At 41.9% G+C, this 16,655-nt stretch overlaps 1 protein-coding gene across 3 annotated transcripts in view; it reads right to left on the bottom strand.

Annotated features, from left to right (window-relative positions):
* Positions 1–16,655, bottom strand: part of rsh (radish) — a 142,674-nt gene that overhangs the window by 37,552 nt on the left and 88,467 nt on the right. For all 3 annotated transcript variants that reach the window (XM_064699280.1, XM_064699278.1, XM_064699279.1), the window contains exons 6-7: positions 6,537–6,646; positions 5,087–5,252 (exon numbers count right to left, since the gene is read on the bottom strand). In XM_064699280.1, the coding sequence (XP_064555350.1) occupies positions 5,087–5,252; positions 6,537–6,646 (276 nt within the window). The remainder of the gene's footprint in view (positions 1–5,086; positions 5,253–6,536; positions 6,647–16,655) is intronic.

Below are 16,655 nucleotides of genomic sequence, written 5' to 3'. Positions count from 1 at the left end.
ACCATGCGGAATGGCCTAAATTTGTCTTTTAACGCCGACTTTCGGCCCAAAGGCTTAAGCCATTTACACTAAGAGATGTGCCCTGTTTACAAATTGAATTCTCTTTTAAACACTAAATAAATTCAATTTAATAACTCAACTGGTTGGACAGAAAATAATTATATTAAGTTAAAACTTAAGGGTAATCAAGCAAAGAATTTCAAAGCCACAAAATGCTTGAGCTGGTTGCAAGTTACGTTTTTAATGCCTCTACGTATTCTCAAATAAAAAACAAGTAAGAGGCTCTAGTCGGGAGCTCCCGAGTAGGGGATACCCTGAACCCTCTTCTTCCAACAGGCGATAGCTAAAAAAGAAGAGGGACTTGATATATGTATATATACTATTCTTGAAGCTACATGTCAAGTTTGGTGACTCTAGCTCATATTATTTGCCGAAATGGCTCAATAAACAGGATTTCGATATCGATTTTGATCGATTACTTGGAAACGGGGCAAGTTATCGAATATCGGAAACAAACTCGATCTGCGCGGGGACTAGGAGGACCCACAGTTAAAATTTCAAGTCTCTAGCTCTTATAGGTTCTGAGATCCTTGCGTTCATACATACGGACGGACGGACAGTCGGACATGGCTAGATCGACTCGGCTATTGATGCTGATCCAGAATATATATACTTTATGGGGTCGGAGATGCTTCCTTCTGCCTGTTACATACATTTGCACAAATAAATTTTACCCTGTTTATCCATTTTTAATGGGTTCAGGGTATAATTATCTAAAAAAGGTATTATTTCGTTAAACAAAGGGGCATAAAAGAGGCTCTTTAATATCCCTGCCTACACACAGCTAATGCGTATTAAATTTCTGAATAATAAATAAGATTTAGTTAAAAACAAAAAGTTCAGATAAGCTATATAGTGGCAAGATATTGGTAAGATTTGAGCACAATTTGGCATCTTAATGAAATTCTTCCTGAAAAACGAAATAATTTGTCATACAGAATTCTGAATTTAATCGATAGTTCGATAGTTCCGACGAGCTCGGTTCTCTAGCTTAAAAACACGAAAAATAGCTAAATCTAATATTGGTCGGCATCTGAATATCGCAGCTAGTTTCACCTTATGTTTCCAACTATCGATTCACATAATAAAAAGCTTCTTTTATTTTTATCCACACCCAGAATATTTAACCGTTCCCGCCCAAAGCGAAAAAAGCACGAATTGTTGAAGTTTTATGCTCAGTCTTTGCTAGTTAAAAATTTTTGTATGCTAAAAACTTCATTAAGATCGGACTTTAAGGTCCGATGTTGTTCAAGAATTCGTTTTCCAAAGCCTGGAGCAAAGAAGATGCACAGCCCTAGGGTAAACTGAGTGTGTGTGTGTGTGTGTATGTGTAGAAGGAACCTAGAATGTTTGCGAAGGTGGAATGTTAGTTGGCTGTCAGTGCTCTCGAGGGTATCTGCTAGTCGGGCACGCGCGACTTTTGCGTTCTTAGTAGTTTGTTTAATGGATAACAGGGTATAAAAGCACAGTTAAAGAGCATTTACTGCACAGATACATTGTTGTTGCTGTTGCTCAGTTTTTATGAGTGTTGCGTACTTTTTGTTGTTGCGTGGGCGTGCGGATGGGCAAGCTGGGGGCTGCGGGTCGGTGTTGGGGTTTGGGTATTATGCTAGCCGTGTGGCAAGCAACAAGAGTTTGCTTTATCATTTTTGTCGACAATGCATGCGTACTGCATTTGGTCGAGTGCGTGCGTGTGGCCAGCGTGTGATTTGCAGTTGTCAGTTGCTCCCTTTTGGCACTGAAGTGCAGAACACAAATATGTCAGGCAGTTCTCTAAGCAGAATAGCACTCGCACTTGAATGTGACACGCATCAAATCACTTTACACGAGCGCACTTAACGCCCTGCCCCTTAATGCCACGCCCCAGTGGCAAGTTGAGGGCTGTACGCTCAAATGGGAATGCAATGAATTAGAGATGCAAGCGACAGAGACGGACGCCGAGAGAGAAAGATATAGAAAGAGTGGGTGAAAGCACACAATGACACCAGCTGAAAAGGACACATAACGATCAATCATGGAAACGGACAAGCGAAGAAGTAGATTTTAAAAAGAAGCAGCAAAAGCAAGAAATAGAGAAACGCTAGAAATTTATTTGGTGGCTGATTGACTGCAAAAGCTTCTCAGTTTTTTTCCGGTGGAGTATAAAGTGTATAACTTATAAGAGGTATTATTGTCTCAACTTTGTAGACTTTAAAAGCAGTTACGTCCTTTGGATTGTTTAATGAGCTTTAAAAAATCTTGAAAGCTTGTCTTAAATGCGGACTTGCATACTTGCTGAGGCTACAAGTTACTTGAAGAGCTTTCAAAGCACATGGCAGCTGACAGCTAATAAGACAAGCTTTCAAAGCACATTAAAGCTTGAATAGCGATTGCTATTTGCAATCTAAAAAACGTCACCTGCTGTTAAGGAAGACATAATGAAAGCGGGCAAGTTTCGCTCTTGGGAGCTGCTCCAATATCAAGAGATATTGGTATTCATAATGTCTGGCCCTTTTGTCGGGTATTCTTTATGAAGGTAGCAGGCGTAAAAAGCTGCTTTTATGCAACAAAATCATATACTGCCATAAAAAGTCTTAAAGGCTTTTAAAGTTGGCGCCCAGCGACCAGCGACCTCCGCCCATTCACACATAGGCTGAAAGAGGCCACAGTTGCAATTAATCGGATTATTATTATTATGGATATTGACGTCTTACCCAATTCGCTTGATCTGAGCCCCAAAGCGTTGAATTGTATGCCTGTGTGCGGCTGGAATCTCTGTTTGCTTAAACAACCCATCTATTAATGCTCAGAGGCGAAAAGGCTTATTTCGCATGGAATTGTATAATTGAAACGCATGGCAAACGAACTGAAAGCCGGCTCAGCTGCGTTTGGACAGACCAAAAGTTTCGTAATAAACGAAAAAAAAATTGCAGTGAATAAACCTCTAGCCGGCAGGCAGGCAGGCGGGCAGGCGGACAGTCCATCCATATATGAAGGCTATTAAATATCGGATGCAAATACGAACACGCATACCCTGTGAAAAATGTGTACACATTTATTGAATGGTATTCAATAAGGGTATTCACGTATTTTCGAGCAATTACAGGGTATCTGTGAGTCACATGCGCGCAATTCGCGAACTTAAGCTATAACGTTGATTTTTGCCCTTTAACCCTTTTAATTAAATAGGCTGCACGCACACGCACACACACGCACACACACGCACACACACACACACAAACACACACTCGCACATTTTTTATTATTCTTCTCAAATATGAAAGGAAATAAAGTAATATGAAAACTGAATTGAAAGTTTATGTCAGCGGAAAAATGGCGGCTTCTATTTCCATCTCGCTCGCTGTAAATGCCTGCTCAGTCTTGTTGTGTGTGTGTGTGTGTGTGTGCCCGTGTGTGTCTGTATGGGTATGTGTGTGTGTGAGTGTGTCTGTGTGCTACACGAAATATGTTTGAACAACTTTATTGTGCAAAATGCCAAACATTCTTCAACTTGTGGACTTGCAAGCGCTTTTCTATGTCTGCCCCTTTCTCAAGCAGTGCAAATATGCGTGTGTGTGTGTGTGTGTGTGTGAGTGGGCCAGTGTGTATTTGTGTGCGTATATTGCTAGGCGCGCAAATCTCATTTGAATTATAATGATGGCGCCGGCAGCTTCATACACGCACACACACACACATATGCATGGGTTTTTTATTACAGCTTTAAAAAGGTGACTTTTAAATTCCCTTTTCTTTAAAAGCAGCTGATTGATTCTATTGTTTGCACTCGCATTTCTGATTAAAATCTTAAATTGATATGGCGCTCTCTTACTAACAGTTTGCTCTTATGTTGGCTCGCTGTTATCTTAACATTTGAATAAAACATAATTATGTAAATGCCGGTTACATTGATTTTTAGCTTAAATCTAAGCTATAATTTACTAATTGTAAATCAACGTTAGAGTGTTGAATACATCTATCAAAACATCGCGAAGCGAATTTCTAACTTTTTAACATATACATACTTAACATAGATTTCAAAACTTAACAGTCGGCTTAAAAGTCACTATAGCACATTGTCAAACTTGCTTGTCAGCTAACAGTGTTGAAAAACGTAGCAGATTGGTTGTATTTTTTTTTTCAGAGCCTCAATTGTAACGCACTTTAAGTTATATGAAATTATTTAGCTTAAACTGTTAACTTTCTGTTAACAGTTAATTGAGGGCTTGTTTTAATTTACCCGCTTTAACTGCTCGTCAATTTTGTTTTCGTTTGCTTTAGTGTGTATTGGATGAGTTGGCTTGCAAAATGTAGTTTATCTAACTGTTAACAAGTTAACAAGAGGAAAGTGTAACAGTGCTGCCACCTGTCAGGATATTGTAACTGCATATGGCAGCACCGGAAAACCTTTGCTGCGCAAATAAAGTAAAATTAATTAAAATTATAATTATAATTGACCTCGCGTTTTACTTTGCTTGTAAACAATTTTTGACAAGAGAAATTATGAGAGTGAAACGCAATTAAAGTGCCTGTAAGTTAACATGAACTTTGATCTGGCGTTGGCAGGCCTGCACGCATTTTTGACAAGTAGCATAGATGGCCCAATGTATAATAGCACATTTTAACCGCATGTCCAATAACATGAACTTTGTGAACTGTAACCAAGAGCAACACAAAGACCACAACGCCCGAGCACATGTGTACAGGGTATGGGTTAAAAGAGTATGTGGCGCATATGTGAAGGGCAAGGCTGGGTGGGTGGGACGCGGTAAGGCTGGGTTAGGCGGCATTAGGGTGCGGGCCAAAGTGATGCCTGCTTTGTTGGCCACATTTGGCCCTGGCTCTTGGCTCTCGTCTCTCGGCTCTGGCTTCGACTCCGGAGCAGTGGTTTTGCCTGCTGCTGTCGTAGCTGCTGGGCACAATTTGGCATTTACAAACGCGAGGAGAGGGAGAGCTAAAAGAACGTCGGCTAGCGCGAGGGGCTGGGGTGGGGGCGTGGCGTGGCGTGGCGTGGCGTGGCTGAAAATGAAGAAGAAATGTGACTACATACCTGAACAAGCTTGCGGCGGCAGTGGAAATATTAACGTCGTTGAGCTCTTGCGCCTGGCGACCGCACAGCCCAAAGATTGTGGCTTGAAGCTCCGCAGCTGTTGCATAAAATCGGAGCACTCCATTAGGGCCACGTCGGCGAAATGCAGATCGCACAGTATTTGGTTCTGTTGGGGAGAAAGCACACACAAAAGCACGGTCAGCGAGATGGAGCGAGAGAGAGTGAGAGGGAGTGAGAGAGAGAGAGAGAGATAGAGAGGGGTAGACTGTGAGTTAGAGTTAATGCCATGTTAATGTTTTTTCTTTTTGCTTTGTTGCCGCCACACTTTAAACTAAGCAACTGCCAAGGGGCAACCGCCACAAAGGCAAACGTGTTGCACGTTCAAAAAAGTGAAGAAAAAAAAAACGCAAATTGGTTTTATGCAATCTCAGTGTAGCTGTGTCCAGGTCCGTCTAACCAAGCCGTCGCCCTGTCTGTATAAAGAATATATGCATATAGCGCCGTCAAAGACGAAAGAGTAAACTAATCTACAGGACTAGGTGAGAATGGAGAGCGGCATCCATCTAACAGAAACCTCTGTAATTTCTAAGATACAGTTAACAAACATCTTCGACCTCGTAATGTATATATATTCTTGATCAACAGTCGAGTCGCTATAGCCATGTACGACTGTAGTTCATAAAGTCGAAACATACCAGAGCGGACCATTATGTCATTAAGCTGCGCTGACAAACTCTTGCTTGCTCAACTTTTTTGATTTGCTCCAAAGTTGGCATTCAAGAATTCTATTCTACTGTTTGCATAAGTATAAGCAAAATCTTGTCAAAATCCCCTAACATATAGCTCTATATAGAAATATGTTCTGTTTCTTAAGATATATTTTTCCCTTTTTTTTGTTACCAAGTATAAAAGAGTTATCAAACTGATGTGCTCCTTTTTAGACCGGGCTACATTATATCTCTTCCAAGCCAATTGCAAATGTCGATATTTTCTTCAACAGTTTGAAGGTCACTGCCTTTGCGTCACAGTCTTAAAGTCCCCAAGCGAATAAGCAAAAAGTTGCACCGTGTTAGTCGATAATTCATTAATTATAATTAAACTGTGAACAGAGTATTGCGCAGTCGGCTTTAAGCGACTCGCGCTTAGTCGCCTTTTTTTCGGGCATTGCAACAACATCAACATAATTGACTTTCATAACATTGTGTGTGTAAGTGTGTGTGTGTGTGAATCTGCGTATGTGATTTTGTGTGTGGCTACCAAAAAAAAAAAAAAAGAAAAGGGAAAAAAGAAACCGAAGACAAAAACGTGTTTCCATTTCATGCGCAAAGTGTTTATTTAATGACCTGCACACAAAATGAGTAAATGCATTCTGAATGAGCTCTGTGTGTGTGTGAGTGTGTTTCTCTCTCTGTGTGCGTGTGTGTGTGGGTGTGAGTGTGTGTTCACATACCTTGAACCTTCTGGCACGCTTCTGGTTCGGACCAGTCAAATTCAAACCACACGAATTGCAGCGCAGACATTCCTCATGATAATGATTATTATCATAAAGCGGTGAAGGCTCTGCAAATGTAAAAAATCAAAATTAGAATATTTGAATAAAGTTAAATTTCATTTAAGTTATATACTAAAAAAGGTCGGTGCTAGGTTCTGTATGAATTGCTAGATGTTTTATAGATAGCTGTACAAATTTTCAGTTGCCTTAGTTTGGGATATTCGCAGTTATATGTAGATAGGTTTGTGGGATCAAAACTATTTCTACTGTTAAAAGTAACTTAAGTACAACTCCTGCCTGCAGGAACTTGAACACAGTCAAGTCTTTGCTGTTCAACTTTAAGAGACCTCTAGATCATTTTATAGGCAAACTAAATGTGGCAACAGTCCGAGAATTGTTAATATTTCTCCCGTTAATAAGCTTTGTTTAAGTATGAAATTATCTTGAAAACTTTAAGGAAAGTGCGTTATATATTTTTTGCTTAGTTTGATCTAAGTTTTTTATAAGTACAAAATCTTGTATTCCCTTTGGAAGTTAATACGATTTTGCTTGTGTTGAGACCTCATCCCAAAAATACTTTTGTACACGAACTCAATTTCTGTCTAAGAAAATAACTAACCTTTCATAACTTGACGCTTGCAATTCGCAACAAGTTAAAGCTGCGAAAGCATTTGCAATCCTTGAGTCAGCTGATAATTTGGGCGGAAATTTCTTGCAATAGCTGTACAAACAATCTGCCCAGTTGCTGCTCTTAACAGCCTCTGCTGAAATGCGAAATTTCCTTGCAATGTCTAATGAAATTGTGTGACACATAAAACGCAATTCATTTGTTTCCAGCCCATTGAATGGGCTGGGTTACCAATATATGCAGGTATATTGTGTGTATGCATTATGTATTGCCAGTTTTAGTGCGACAGTGTAATTGAAGTTGGGATAATGCATTCAATTAAATGCCCACAGAATGCAAATCAATTCAACCAACTGCTGCCGCTCACACAAAGCACAGCAAAGCACAGCAAAGTGCACATTGTGGTCGTCCCAGCCAGCCAGCCACAGCCAGCCAGCCAGTCAGCCAGATGGGTTGTCAGACCGATGTGGGAGCGGTGGGAGCGGTATGTGGCAGCTACAACACGCTCATTAATTTGCATAACGGCCATGCCGATGGATGGGTTAGGGCGCGGGGAGTAGGGGAACTGGCCCAGCAGCCGTCGACAGTTTGCCGAGCGAGTCAATTACAAGCGGAAATGAGTTTCTAATACAAGCAAATTGATGCCGCACAGACCAATCTACACACACACACGCACACACGCATACACACACACACACACATACACAGGCCCAGGCCCAGGCGGCGCCAGGAAAAGCGCAAAAATTTGCCTGTTGAGTTGATGAATGGCTGTTTGATGGGTTTTGCTTTTGGCTAGCGCTGTGCGGGGTAAGGGTTCGCTTAAGGGGCGGTAGGCGTGTCAGGTTGTTATCAGTGTCATAGCAATCAAGTAGCAATATATATTAATAAGCAAATACAGGAGCACACACACCATCCTCTGTATGTGTGTGTGTGTGTGTGTTTCGCACTTAACGCTAGACGCCGGAAATCATAATTAAATGAATCAGGCAACTGGAAACACATATGAGCAAAGCATTCAAATATACTCAGGCGAATGCCACTGGCACTGGCTAAAGAGTTAGCTCAAATGGTCACGATTGCGCAAAACGCCTCCGGCGGGCAAATGGTCAGCAACGCATTAGGAGCTGTGCATATTGCATCTATTCGTGAAAACATTCGCGTGGAGTAGCTACCATTTAAATGGTGTGCCTGGGAAATCCTTGGCTAGGTTGAAAGTTCAAGCTAAATATTAGCTCAAAATAAATAATTATTATTAATATATATACAGGTATATATATAAACTGGCGGGCAATAAACAAAGAGCCAATTTTCGTGGAAATTGGATGAGATTTGATCGAGTTATGGGGGTGGGAAATTTTGACCTATGTCTATATAGGATATTTGAGGGTACGATTTTCACATGAAGGGTTTTCCCATGCCTGCAGCATATGAAATTTCCTATTTTATTTAGTAATATTTTTTCTTTTCGATTTTGATTTTTTTCAATTAAAGCTGTTAACTTTGTACGTGGCACACAGTGCGTATGCGTTATCTTGTAACATTCTGAATGTTGATAACTTGTTCAAATATGATTGTAGATAAAAGTGCTTGCTAAAGCAATTTAATAATATGGCCTTCGGGAATGTTTAAGTTCAATTGGTGCCTTAACTCATGAGTTGTTTCCCAAAAACAGAAGAAATAAACTTATGCAATGAATGTCATAAAATGTGCCAGAGCGAAGGGCGAAGGCGTTCAGCAAATTGCACTGTCAAGTGCAAGGCAGTTGCCAGGGAAATGCTTGGCCTGTGTGGCTCGAGCGTGTTTGCCAAGCCAAACGAGCGACACAAATTACAAAATCCAAAACAGAACAGAATATAGACCAGGCCAGAGCAGAACCCAGTAGCAAGCAGGGCCTAGAGCAAAGTTCAAATCATTTATGGCATCTGTGGATTATTTTTGTTGTTTCTTTTTTTTTTTGTGTTTTACCATCCTTTGTGCATGGCTTGCAGTGATTGCTTCTGACTTTCATTGGATGGCTTTTTGATTGGGGCACATCGGATGAGGGCCCTTATCTTTTATCTATGCACCATGCAATAACAAAAGCCAAAGCTGCTCTGGTCAAAGCGGTTTTGAGAGTGCAATTGCAGTATGCACTTTATGGCTAACTACAAAATCTTTCCCTATTCTTTGTTTCATTTTGCTGTCGCTCACATGTTGCATATGGTAATATATGTTACTTTATGTGCAGCAAAGGGAAGCAGCATTTCGCATCAAAAATTTGAAGAGTTTGCATGCTTCGAAGCTTTAAGGCTTCGAGCTATGAGATTTGGCATGCAGATGCGTTAATTTAAAATATATATTGATAATGATATTGTCGAATGTCAATCAACAAATCATTAAGGCAATTTGATTGAACTCAGGTTCTGTAATACGCAGAGCCATGAAATTTGGTAAGCAGATGTGCTGTTGCAAAAGAATTTGAATATAATACTTATAATAAAACACAATTCGCATGTCTGGGCGAAAACTCATAAATGCAAATTATACTCACTTCGGTACAAGCACACATAATCGCATCAGAAGTACTTGAGCTATTCGGGCAGCCCTCTGGCTAGAAACTCAAGAGGTTTATTTATTCATGAAACAAATTTGCTAATTGAAAACCAACAAAATTTTCAAAACTACCCCCCTCTCCCTCCTCTCCCCCCCCCTCTCTCTCTCTCTCTCTGCTATAAAGCGAACTTTTCGACTGCGCCATTGGCTTTTATGACAGCTACCGCAAGAAATTGAAAACTTTTGCAGCTGCAATTTGCAGTTGCCGAGCGGCGCGGGCGAACGACGTTTAAATATAAATTCATGACTTTGATAAATTACCAACTAATGACCGAGAAGAATGCCAAACTTCTCGCTTTTAGTGTATAAGCGAATGCCAACTTTTTGAGCTCCAAATTAGGCGGGCAACAGTGAAAGTCGCACGCGCGACTGTAAGGTGCTGGTTCGAGTCTGCGACCTCTGCCAACTGCTATCCATTGACAATTCCTTTGTTCAACTGAGTGTTCAACGGTTTTCGCTTTTGTTTTCGTACACCCTCAACCTGTTCCAAATGTCGAAGACAGAATGTTTGGGTTTTGTGCACTTGCTTGTAACAGTCATGAAGTCTATTCTCAATGTGAACGCGTCGATCTTCATGTGAAATTTTATATAATATGCGCAGAAACGAACGTATTATTTCTATCTTGGGTATCTTTACTATTTTCATAATATCGATAAGTATCGATAAAATAGTTTTTTAAGCATAACTCGAGAACTATAAGAGCCAGGCACACCAAACTTGGTATGGTGGACTATGAATATCTCACATTTTATTCTTATCAAAATGGCATAGAACTTATTCGAGAAGATAGAGCCTTGCGCTTCGTCGTAGCTAAGACAGAAGGCAGCGAAGCTATCAAATAATGCATTTCATATAGGGTAAGGTCAAGGTAAGAAGAAGCAATGCGTGTGTGTGTACGTGTACGCATATGTGTGTGTAGAAGAGGATTTGAATGCTTTTAACGGCGTATAGGGTATCCGCAAGTCGGGCTCTATCGACTAGATCACTCTTATTTGTTTTTTTTTTTATTTGGGCCAGGCCAAAACAATGGCTGCTTAATGGCTCGTGACTGGCAGCCAGCGTCAGTTAAAGCGTTGAAGTGCGGTGCTGCGCGAGGGGCTGGGTGAGGGGCAACGTGGCCTGACAATGCCAACAGACTGTGACTGCAATGAATTGCATTTTGGGAGCAAAGTACGCCCCCCCCCCCCCCGCCACTAAACCAATTTGTTTAGTGCAAAAATTGCAAATAAGAAGCTGCTGCTGCTGCTGCTGCTTCTGCTGCAGCCAGGGGGCGCGAGGGCGTGGCCGATGAATGCTCAAAACTTAATTGAGCGTAAATAATGCCAAAACTGGTGGAACTTTAGCGCTGAGTTGCGGAAATTAAAGCGATTCCCAAGTATTCAGCATTCAGTGAATTTTCCACCGAAGTCGACAGCTCTTCAGATACCACAAATACATAGTTCCGCCCGCTGCCCGCAAGGCCCCTCAGCTCCAGAGATTGTTGTTCAAAATTTCTGGGAACGATTTAATTCCTTGCCATGCACACGCTTCCTGGAAAAAATATCAATTGACAGGTTGTTGCAGCGACAACAAAACCCAAACACATTCCATTGGCATTATCGAATTGCCAATTTACCTGGGGCTCCTAATGGGAAAATGGCCAAATGCCGTTTGGCTTATATATGTACATATATCGTTTGCGCATTTTCCTGTGCTTAATTGTTTGTCTGTCGGTATCTATTGCAACAGTTCTAGGAATTGAGCTTTTATTTCACCTGAATTCAAACTGTTGCACGATGTGTTTCGATATTTCAGTGGAGTTGCAATTGGACGATTGGCTGAAGAAGGAGCAAGGCAAAACCTTGTCAGTTGTGCCAGATACAACCTGCTATATATTGTAACTGTCGAGCTACAAACTGACAGCCAAATAGAGTTGAAAATGTAGAGACTTTGACTTAACAAGGCCCAACTAACAGTTATCCTGTATACAGTCGAAAACACAATACAATCAAGGCTGTGGCTCTGCTGCTTGGAAACTCGATACCTTGAATGCCTTTCAAATATGTGCACACACGAGAAATCCAAGCTCTGATTGAAGCCCAAAATTTGGACTATACCCGAGATAATTCGAGATAATAATAATGATTCGAGATTTAGTTACTAATTATCGACACATTCCAATAATGGATTCGTTCAAGATTCGAACTCGTACCCACATGACTGGGCAGCTAAACAACAATGTGAGCTCCAGTTCGAAACTTAGACAACTCGACCTTTAATTGAGTTCTTGTGTACAGTAATTGGAGCCAACGGAAGGCTCAGGGACTGACTTATTGATTCGGTCTACCAGCACAGTTTTAAAGCACCCGGACAGCATAATGGCATTGTAATTAGTACACTGAGAGAAAGTTTCTTCTAGACGATCGGCAGTCTTCACTTAAAAGTTTTGCGCTTGCTTGCGCTGAAAAGTAATTATAATCATTACTTAATTAAGAATTAGAAGTATTTAATGAGAACTATAATTAAATAATCATTTACTAAGCAAATTGTTCCTATGAAGCTACCAAAATCTAGTCCATTTCGACTTGAACGTACATTTTGCTCTATTTATGACTGTTTTAGGCAATTCATTTCTCTGGGTGCAGTCGGTACTCGGCTGCCGGTCGAAGTAGACGCCGCAGTCAGCGTTTACTCCAGTTTATGTTGTAATTAGCCGGCCCGCAGGTCGTTATGCCAACAAAAGGCTTTGGGCTCGAGCTGCGTCCGAGAGTGGAGCTGACGCATTTGTTGATTAGACTGTGGCATATAATTATACAAATTACTCCGGCCTTGCCATAACTTGGGGCAGCTTGGCGGCAGCCCCTAGCTGCATACGAGTGCATACTGCCCCAGCTCCAGTCGCAGCCCCAGCCGCTGTCCGCCCGCTCCACGCGAACGAGTCGCATGGCTCCAATTCACAAATATGACAGTCATGAGGCCTTGCGACTGGGCGCCTGCTGCCACGTCGTGGCAAGTATGTCGTGTGGGCGTGGCATGTGCGTATTTGATATTTTGGGTCAATGGGGGCGTGCGAGTGTAGCGTGGTGCCGAGGCAGACGCGCCATTGTTCTGGCGCCGCCGTCGATGTCTGTGACGGCATTTGGGTCACTTCACTTCATTTTTAATTAATTTGTAAACGGACACAAAGGGGGGATGGCGGAGTGTTAAGAGCGAGGGGGAGGAGGAGGGGTAAGGAACAAGCAGGCGCATTGAGCGCGAAGGAGTACAAAATCATACAATATATACATATACATACATACAATATATACATACACGCACACACACACTCGCAGACACAGTCACACACTTGTGTGCCCCGCCAAAAAGTATGCAATATAAATTCCATTGGCCACGCCCACTCGGCAAAGAAGCGCCAGCTGCCTGATGCGCCTCTTAATGAAATGAACGTGCGTAAAAGTATAGCGTCTGCTCTTAGAGCAGCCTCTCGCCAACCGTTCCGCCCCGCCCCGGCCCGCCCCGCCTCCAGACGACCAGCTTCTGGTCGCCACCGCGCAACACACACATAACTTGCCACGTGTGCGGCATTGTGTCACCAAACAAACCGTCGCCTTGTTGCCACATTGCAGCTTTTTGCGGTTCCAGATGTGATTTACTTTGGGCCATTTGGCGGCCAAAAGGGACACCAAAAGAGTCGAACCTGAGCAGACAGTCAGACAGACAGCCAGCGCATTTGATTTATAAACATGCAACACGCGTGCCACTTGTTGCACGTAGCATGCGTGAGCAAGGCAAAGCCTGCCAACTGAGTCGCTGGGACTTTGCAGACCAATTGTCGCAAAAGTTAAAAAGTTTAAATATATGATTAATCATAATATTACTTCCAGCATCTTCAGCCAGCAGCGATAATATAGTGAACATAGATAATATGAGATGAAGAAATTAATAATATCATAATAAGATTTCGCTATATTCGTTAGATCTCCCTATATCCCAATACCACAGAATCTTCAAAGGTCTCCTTTATGGAGAAGCCTTCTTTATCTTCTATAAAAGTAGGCATATTTTGCTAGAGAGTGCTCGGCGAAAAGATACTCTACGTGTGGCTCTTACGCACTTTCGTGCCCCTACAAAAAAAAAGCTGCTTACTTTGCGACTGAAGGGTATAGGCACGCCCCAAATGCCCAATATCTAATGCAAATCCAATACAAAAGTTTTTTGTTTTAATTTGCAATTTCTAGTCGAAAAGACCATTGCAACAATCTATGGCAAATATCTGCAGGGATGCGGTCTAATTGCCCGGCGGCAGAGAAAGGTCTCTAGACGGTGCCTTGGAATACAAATATATTTATATATGCATATATACACACATACATATATGTATTCCTATTCTTAGCCCTTTTCTCTTACTCAGCAGCAGATGCTAAGCTCAGCTATTTCCATAAAAGTTTCTTTAGAGTGGTATGAGGGGGCGGGGGGGGCATATGTGAAATTGAGCTCAGGGTGGCCACAAAAGGAGAAAAACAGAAACCGAAGTGCAACAAAAGTTAATTCAGTTTTGAAATGGTTTCAAACGCGCAACTTTTTTCTTTTCTTTCTTAAATATAAAACACTCGCCCGCACGCACACACGCACACACATACAAAACCTGTGCGTGTGCTTGTGCGTGTGAGTGTGAGTGTGAAAATCTTATGTTTGCGTGCCAAAACGAAAAGCGAAAAACTTTTATAAAAAGTTTCCTTTTTGGCATACCCTGCAGAGCAAATGTATGGGGCAATTTGAAAGGGGGCCAACATTATTTATAGGGTATCTTTTAAAGAGATATTCAGCCAAAAACGACTTGGGTATGTAAATTATTTTTTTTAAAAGCTATATTGTGTCTGGGCGTAATTTTGAGGTAGACGGCATACATGACTCTATTGTCTTGGAGTTCGCAAGTTCAATGGAGGAGCGTAATAAACATGAATTTATTTAGAATTCCCAAGTGGTTCTAGCAAAAAGAAAGTCTGAATAATATAAAATATAACTATGTTTATAATCTGTACGCTTTTTACTCATATAGATATATGCGATATGCAAAAATATGTTTAGAATTCCCAAAAGATTCTAGCAAAAAATGAGCTATAAAACGAATAATTATCTTAGGTAATTGAAATTATGAAAGCCAAGCACAATTTTACGGAGTATTTCATAAATCAGCTGTAAAAGTTGCCCAGTTCGTTGAGTTTCTGTAAATGTGTGTGTGTGTGTGTGTGGGTGTGCTTGCGTTTGTGTTTGTGTGTGTGTGTGTGTGTGTGAGCTGTCATTGTCGATTTGCGTGCACACAGTATTAGCAGCGCTGTCATCGTCGGTCAACGTACCCCTAAATTGCTGTGGGGTCTACAAGTTCGGAGCTTTGCATTTCAGAAAGGTGAGTCAGCTGTGTAAAAAAGAGAGAGCAAAAGGTAGAGAGGGGGAGGGAGAGGAAGAGAGCGCCGAGTCAGCAGAATGGAATGGGTGGGGAGAGGCTGTACATAGTCAAGCGCTGTCTACGGCATCGAATGCTTGACAATCTTTGCTCATTCACTCACATCCTTGTGCTCAACTTCGCCCTCGTCCTCGCTCAATCAATGTCAGCCATGCGACCGCCCAAACCTAAGCCCGTCCTGCCCGCTACGAAGCATCCTAGCAGAAGTTTCGCCTCGCTCAGTTTGCCTTTGATGCTGTCCGCCTCGCTGTCCGCTGTCCGCTGTCCCAGCTGTCCGTCTGTCTGTCCGTCCGTCCGTCTGTCTGTCCGTCCGTCTGGCTGTGGTCATGCTGCTCGCTCCTGCTCCACTCCTCCAGCTGCCATCCTTAGACTTGTCCTCGCCTTGTCGCTTCGTTGTTGTAGTTAAATCATTCGGAATTTTATTGAGTAAACTGTTTTGTAATTATTTTCATCTGCTGCTGCTGCTGCTGCTGCTGCTACGTCATGCAACCCCCCGCGGAACCAAAACCCTTCTCCCTGCTTCGTTATCCTGGCCGGTGTTTCTCAGTCTTTCGGCTGCTCCAATTAGCAAAGCATCAACATGTTGCGGTCCTTGGTTTGCCACTTGTTATCTTTTTTTCTTTTTTTTCTTTTCTGTTCACTTTTTTTTGTTGCTCAACTCATTTTCTGTGGCACAGATTTTGCCGCCTGAATTATATGCTATGCAGGAGAGAGATAGAGAAAGGAAGAGAGTGTGAGGGAGAGAGGGGGGGGGGGGCAGGAGGAGTGATTCCACAGTGCGTAGAGGTTGGGGATTGGGGCTTGAACTCGCTCGGCTTGTGGCACATCAACATGTTGGACAAGTCACGAAATGCCTCATGAACTCAAACAGGATCACAGTAAGCTTTGGTTACAAACAAAAGTAAAATACACTATGTTATATGTGTACACACACACACACACACACACACACAGACATGCATGTGACAATTAAAGTGGTTGTGCAAGCAAATTGTATTCATACATATATAACTAATAGTATCATATCCAGCATATTAAGTTTATTGTTGATAAGAACATGAGAAAACCTCATTATGTGACCATGGAGGTGACATTCGCTAGGGACATAAACTATTGAGGTAACCAAGGTGTTCCAACGTGGACCATGATGAAAGCTCAAGGACTTGATGAAGAGGCAAGAGGCACACACTGGGCTGTGACTAGAGTAACCAAGGAGGTTAGCTGTAAAGACAGTGCTAAGAGCTGTCCGTTGACTTTTAGAAGCATGGATAACCAGTCAAGGAAATGTTTGCGTGCATTCAAGCAGGGACTTAGCAAAGGAACAAGCTAAGGCCAAGTAGACAGGACTCCTAAAGTAAACTGTGTAAAATGTTGAACCAATTATGAAGGCATAAAATAATGGATGATATTTTT

Source organism: Drosophila montana, unplaced genomic scaffold, assembly GCF_035044405.1.
Source record: "Drosophila montana isolate Dmon_TW-CO22-7 unplaced genomic scaffold, ASM3504440v1 contig_920_1, whole genome shotgun sequence".
Lineage (NCBI taxonomy): Eukaryota > Metazoa > Arthropoda > Insecta > Diptera > Drosophilidae > Drosophila > Drosophila montana.
Note: the sequence above shows the minus strand (reverse complement) of the source record. Positions and strands in the feature narration are given on the sequence as shown.